Raw genomic sequence first — 7112 nt, forward strand, 5'->3', positions numbered from 1 at the left:
TCTCAGTCTAATCTATATTTTCTAATACAATCACATTACTCGACATAAATAGACTGCTACCCAAGCCATCCGATCAAATCATATCCGACGGCCACAAAGACGAGCGATGTGTGCGTCATTTCGGATGATGGTAAGCGTTTTCCATAAAGTTTAAGCTTTCAAGTTTTAAAAAAATCCTAATAAGTGACATACGTATGACATAAACACATATCAATTTAAACTTTGTGATGGCAAATTTAGTGACGCGAGAGTGACAACTTTATTTTCGGATGGCAGTTTTCAGTTTTCTTTTAGTTTTTTCTCGGATGGTAATTTTAGCTGTAAAAAACATCAGGATTTGCTTCGTTTTACTATCGTCTATCTATGGTTTGGGTAAAAAAAAAATAGTTACCGGTGAAAAAGGCGGCCCGCGGGTCTAGCTTGGATCGATACCAGACGCACACCGAAGCCGAGATCCAGGCCAGGCCAAGCACGCCGCCGCCGGCAGTCGAAAATAACACATTCCCTAGCCACGCCGTGACATGGCCACTCCGACGGCAGCCGCCGACACCGCCGCCGCCCCGCTGACTCCAGTTGCCCCGGAGCCCGCGGCGAAGTTCTCTCTTGCCTCTTCTGATATGGCTGCTCCGACCGCAGCAGCCGACACCTCCGCCCCGCCGCCGCCTGCTCCAGTCCCTCCGACCGCAGCCGCCGACACCTCCGCGCCGCCGCCGCCAGCTCCATCCCCTCCGACCGCAGGAGCCGACACCGCCGCTCCGCCACCACCTCCTCCAACAACGACGGAGCCTGCGGCCAAGGTCTCTCATAGTCCTTACCACATGGCCGCCCCGACGGCAACCGCCGAGACCGTCGGTCGGCCAATTCCTCCTCCTCCAGCCCCGGAAATCGCGGCCAAGGTCTCCCATTTCCCCCCTCCTTTTCCTCCTCAGCCCGATGCGCCGGCGCCCAAGAGGCGGAAGCTGGAGGAGGCGGGGTTCCACACCTCCGCCTACTACAAGATCCGGGCCACTGTTGCCGACCTCCGCCTCCGCTTCGTCCAGGTCCGCACTCTCTCATGCCACACTGTAATATTTTTCACAATACTAGTCAGTTGCTATGCATTGTGGAAATGGCTAGCTAGTTGTTCTCTTAACCTCACTACCTCAGGAAAACTTGGTTGTTGGCAAATTTTAGGCTGCAAGACCGCAGGAGAAATCTACCAATCTGAACTCTCACGTGCTTATGTTTGATGAAATATTTGGTATGCATTGTTGAGCTGGTAATTTGCTCTGAACTGTTTACCTCTGTTTTAAAGGTTCACGAAGCTACTGATTTTCGGAAGAGCGATGCTGCTCGCGAGATTCTGAGAGGTATTTTTCTCTCTCTCGAACATATGCCATGTTAGAAAGGCATCAGTTATTTTAGACGACCTAGGGTACAGGAAAGAAAAATAGAGAAACAAAAGGTTCTTCGGTCATGGATCCGAATATGAACCCCTTTTCATACCATAATTTCATTCAGAAGCATCCTCAGTTATGCTTTCCACACTGCCGGCAGCAGAGGGGAGCTGTCTTAACCTGGAGAATGTTGTTAGAATAAATCCGAGGCATACCGTCGATCATCCGAGGACCAAGCAATCACACGAGCACGACACCGAGATTTGTTAACGAGGTTCACCGATATGGCTACATCCCCGGGGCCTGACTATGGGCGCTCCTCCCCATGACACCGCTACAATACCGCACCCGGTCGCCCTGGACACCGGCACATGCCGCCGGCTTCCCCTGCGTTCCGGTGCTATTATGTTGGCATAGGTTACATCATGTGTCTACCCCCGCTATATAAGAGAGGCCTAGGATACAAGTGTCCTACTAGGACACGACTCCACATCCTATGTAAACACAATACAACTCATAGTCCAACTGCAACCTACCTTGTACACAATATTCGACACAACTCTAACAAACTCCACCTTGGCGAATATTCTCGACCACCCTGAAATTGTCCATGCATCAAACTTCCATGTACATTGGACTTGAGCTTATCCCATGAGTACCGCTGCTACTCCAAAGACCCCATATGACTCCACCTGCAACTTGTAGTCCCTTCTTTTCTTGACCACGGTCAACACTCGAGCAAAATTACCTCTTTACTCTAGATTATGCTCCCAACTTCCGGAGTATCAATCCAACGCCATCACACATTGATCACTGATCTGCGTGAAAGTGAACAACTCACATATTGGGTGTCACACATAAGAGTTACCTAAACTCAACATCACCGCTCCTTTCTTGACCGTCTGTCTGAAACTTGGAAGGAATTTCACCATTGCTTGTAATCATCCCGAGTCAAATTCGCAGTTGTCTCACCACATGTATAACCACCAAGCCCCGGCCCGTCTCCATGTCCGTGCGTACCGCACGCCTCGCCGCTATTACCGCGGCGAGCCTCCGCTGTCCCGGTCGAGTCTCAAGGGTCGCGAACCCACACCACTCAACCCCCACTGCAGAGTACCACGGATTATCACCGACCGGTGACGAGTTTCACGCTTCCATCAGACCACTGGGCTCCAATCCGAACTGCATGTCACTCGCTTTTCCTGCTGAAATAGGCTTCGACTCTCTGACGTCTTACGCCGTAGCCCCTCAATCAGCACCAAGTGAAGTCTTCCGTCAGACTCCAGCTCCACCTTTAACATGACTCCATGGTAGATGATCAGTCCACCCCGGCGCCTCATCGACTTCAAGCTCCATGTATACACCACCTTGAATCAATCCCGCGCCATAGTCTTGTCTAAGCCACACAAGCCCTCGGGGCATGCGCCACGTGTTTCCACGCCTAGAAGTCGGTCACCATCAGCATTACGCTCCTATGTCGTCCTCGCCGATCCCACCACCGTCTTCTGTACCAACCGACTCGCGTCGATCCGTCAGACTGACCTGTCCGACCCAGCCGAACTTGTCCGGCTACAACCATGCTCCACCTTGCACCATGACCGCTCGCACATCTGTGCATATCTTGGATGCCCTGTGTATGCATGATTCTGCCGTGACACACTCCAGACTTCTCCAAGCCCATATGCCCGTCGCTGTCCTCACGCACACCCTGAAAGCACTCACAACAAACTTGACCCAGCAAGGAAAACTTCCGTCCAGACAAAACACTATTTTTCCTTTTCCTTGTCCCTGTTTGCTTGTAGCCTCTCTTGTGTATGCACGAAGACTTTTTTTTTGTCCAAACAAATCTCACGTAAGCTTGTTGGTGTGTTGCACATCGTATCTCCACGCGTAGACCACACTAGGCCTTGCCTGCACGCACCTGGGCAGCATCACCTCCAGGTTGATCCGCGCCGCTTCGATCGATCCACTGCTACACACGCATCTCCCCGAAACCAAATCCGATCAGCAAGACCTCCAACATACTCGTCTGTGTCTGATTGCATCCAGCTGATATCGCTGAACCACACAAGTCTCGTCGAATCATGTACGACGCCGCTAGCCCTTCCAGCCGCACGCCTGCTTGGACTGCGTGACCGCGTCCTCCGGCCGGACCGCACTTGGCCCAGCTGCCAGCTGCGTTGCCGCAGGCCACGTCCTGACCTCGCCGACTCCGAGTATCTTTCAACTTGGCGTTGTTCACGCGATAGTGACGTCACGTCGTCTCTTCCAATCTCGACAGTTGATTCTTCCACGATATCTTCACCTCTAGATCAACTGAATAACCGCCTCATAACCTAGCTCATGATACCACTTGTTAGAATAAATCCGAGGCATACCGTCGATCATCCGAGGACCAAGCAATCACACCAGCACGACACCGAGATTTGTTAACGAGGTTCACCGATATGGCTACATCCCCGGGGCCTGACTATGGGCGCTCCTTCCCATGACACCGCTACAATACCGCACCCGGTCGCCCTGGACACCGGCACATGCCGCCGGCTTCCCCTGCGTTCCGGTGCTATTATGTTGGCATAGGTTACATCGTGTGTCTACCCCCGCTATATAAGAGAGGCCTAGGATACAAGTGTCCTACTAGGACACGACTCCACATCCTATGTAAACACAATACAACTCATAGTCCAACTGCAACCTACCTTGTACACAATATTCGACACAACTCTAACAAATGTGGTGAAGTCCACAAGCTGAGGATTGAACCGATGAGTATTCTTTTAGTGTGGGGTGTATATAAGCACTGAAAGGAGGGGATGTACCGGATAGGTTCTGAGTAGTTTATTGGTCTGTCTATGGAGAAGTATCTATTTGGTTTGGCGCTGTTGTTCAATGGTTAGTTACTACCAGCAAATATAATTTTATGCATTTTAGAAATATATCATAAGCTTGAGAGCTAGGATAAAATATACCAATACTGTGGATGAACCATAGCTGTTACTTGCTGTCTCATGGTTTTTTGTGCCAAGCAATACTTGAAAGAGAGAATAAGGGACACTGATCTTATCCAACATAAATTCCACTTCCAAGGTGTAACAGTTGAGACTTTAGCTAATCACACTGATCTTTCTTTTGTTGGTTCTGTAATCAAGTTCTTGCGAAGCATAGTTTGTTGATCCTTTTTGCGTGCGGATCAGCTAGTTGTGCATTTGCATTTTGAGCTTGATGCAGTCTATGTTATACAATCCTGCAGATTGAAGCATATGAACTACTTATTAGCTTGTCTTTATGTCTTAGATTCTACATTCATGACTGACCTGTGAGAAATTGGGTTTATGCAGTAACATCCTTTTCATCTGACGAACCTATTATGCACCATGTCGCTCTAGATTCTTGGCGGTGTTAGTTATGCAAAAATATGTTCTTCAATACTGTAACTCATACAAAATATTGTTTCATTTCTATCCATTTTTTCCGTTAAGGAATTCCTACATATCATGGTAGATGTTTACAAAACTCTCCCAGGTTGTGAAAATAACTAATTAAACTGCCAGAGGTATATCATGTTTTATTCATCATTTTATCTTTCAACTTGCTGGATCTTGACATGCATTGCCTTTTTGTGATTCAGAGATAAAGACAGTTATGGAACTCTCCAAGAAAATGAGGCTTGATCTCGGCGTCTCTTCTGAACCCATGAAACCGTCAGAGAAGCCTTTAGCTGGAGCTGTGAAGGATGAGTCCGCAGAGCCAATTCCTTCTGGAGAAAGAAATCAAGTTCCTCCGACAGGTCAGCCTGCAGTTCCTCCTAATATTGCAAATGATGGTGCACCGGCCACCCAAGCCTGACAAGTGATAACTCAGCGAGTGCAGCAGAGAAAATATCAGAGGGAAAGGGAACCCTAAGCAGTGAGATGGCAAATCACCCAAAGCACCTCGTGAAAACAGTGCAAGGGTCTTATGTGGTTGGTGGATCTCCTGTTGGCTGGAATTTTCTTGTTTGGCTTGGTGGTGAAATAATGTATTGTGGGGTTGCCAAAGAGGTGTTTCGGACGCGCCAAGCTGCAAATTGAGATGTTCCCTTCAAATTGAAACTTTCTGATTTGTAATGTACTCTTTAAATTGATGGGGGTTATGATTTAGTTTTAACATCCTTATCCTTAAATTCACTAAGCTCCCTAGGGCTTGGGGCGCTCTCAGTCAATTGAGACATCAATTCTGGCATTTGATTTTGAATTTGACTGTGGGCCTGGATACTCATTGGGGTCGATGGTTATTCTCCCCCCTTTCGTGCCTCCCACGTGGATTTACCCCTGTTGTTCTTGGCTGGGTTCCATTATCCAATAATATTTGGGTCTGACTATATCTTATCTAGATGTGAGATAATATCTAACATCTAACATGACATCACCTTCTGTTAGTAATAACTAAACGATCTCTTATATTGTTTGTTTGTCGGGAAATTATACATCGTGACCTGTGGCGGGGCGCATCAAGCTGTGATTTGTCTTCGCGCACTGTGGCATTTTGTGTGTGCCTTGTACCACTACTGCATGCATGTGTCGTTGTCCAGCTACAGTGAGCAGTGTGCTACAACGCTGACTAGACTAGTTTGCCAAATTTACCTTTCGCTACGATAGCTCATCAGCTATTTTTTTCTGCTTGCTTGTTAGGCATTACTACAGTGAGCAGTGTCCCTTTTCTTTTTCTTTTGTGATCGTACCTAGATAGGTCTAGCTTTTCTCATTTTGGTTGTCAACATCTCCCACGAAAAGCAGAGATATAGTAAGGCCTATTTCTACAACACCTCACACAGAGAACAAATCGAATTAAATGGGAAAAAAGTGCTAAACAACAAAATGTTAATAAATTCTCTGCATAAAAATGTTAGTATTTAAATACAAAAAATATTTTTGCAAACTTTATAAAAGCATTTGTAAATTTTAAAAAAGTCGTGAAACTTCAAATGTTCGTGAAACTAAAAAAAGCTCACAAATTAATTGCTCGTGACTTGTTTAAAAAAAGATGTTCACCATGCGTTTAAAATTTTATAACACTGTTTTGAAAAAAAATCACAGAGTATTAAAACAATGTATGCTGCGCATTTAACATATGCGTAGGTCGAGTTGCAAGTCAATGGTGGAGTTGCAACTAGGATGAAACACACTACGATCCTAGTTGCGAGTCAAGGACGGACTTGCAATCTGGACAACTACACAAAATTACGATACCATTTGCGTGTCGAGGGTGGACTTGCAACTGGGACAACAACAAAAAACAAGACCAGTTGCAAGTAGAGCGTGGACTTGCAACTGAGATGAAAAAACACGTGCTCAGTTGCGATACAGGGGTGGGCTTCCAACTAGGACAACTACGAGCTCATTTGTGACCCGAGGATAGACATGCAACTGGGACAACTACAAAACTACGAGCTTAGTCGCGAGTCGATGGTCGGCTTGCAACTGGGGCCTCCAGCAAAACACACACACCCTTAGTTGTTGAGTCAATGGTCGGCCTGCAAATGAGGGGCCCTCGACAAAACACACGCGCCCTTGGTTGTTGAGTCGATGGACCCGTAGAAAGACACTCTCCTCCCCTCCCCCCAGTCACGAGTCGATGGTTGGCTTGCAACTGGGAGCCTTAGACAAACACGCACACCCTTAGTTGCGAATCAATGGTTGACATGCAACTAGGGATCTCGACAAACACACAAATACACCTGTTGCGAGTCAAAGGTCG

At 47.4% G+C, this 7112-nt stretch overlaps 1 protein-coding gene across 1 annotated transcript; it reads left to right on the plus strand.

The window, feature by feature from the left end:
* The first annotated feature begins 427 nt into the window (after positions 1-427).
* LOC119317340 (vegetative cell wall protein gp1-like) lies at positions 428-5609 on the plus strand. The gene is made up of 3 exons (XM_037591776.1): positions 428-1040; positions 1295-1349; positions 5005-5609. Exons 1-3 carry the CDS (start codon positions 522-524, stop codon positions 5220-5222), a joined length of 792 nt encoding a protein of 263 aa, XP_037447673.1. The 5' UTR covers positions 428-521; the 3' UTR covers positions 5223-5609.
* Positions 5610-7112: the final 1503 nt, after the last annotated feature.

This window comes from Triticum dicoccoides, chromosome 6A (assembly GCF_002162155.2).
Source record: "Triticum dicoccoides isolate Atlit2015 ecotype Zavitan chromosome 6A, WEW_v2.0, whole genome shotgun sequence".
Taxonomy (NCBI): domain Eukaryota; kingdom Viridiplantae; phylum Streptophyta; class Magnoliopsida; order Poales; family Poaceae; genus Triticum; species Triticum dicoccoides.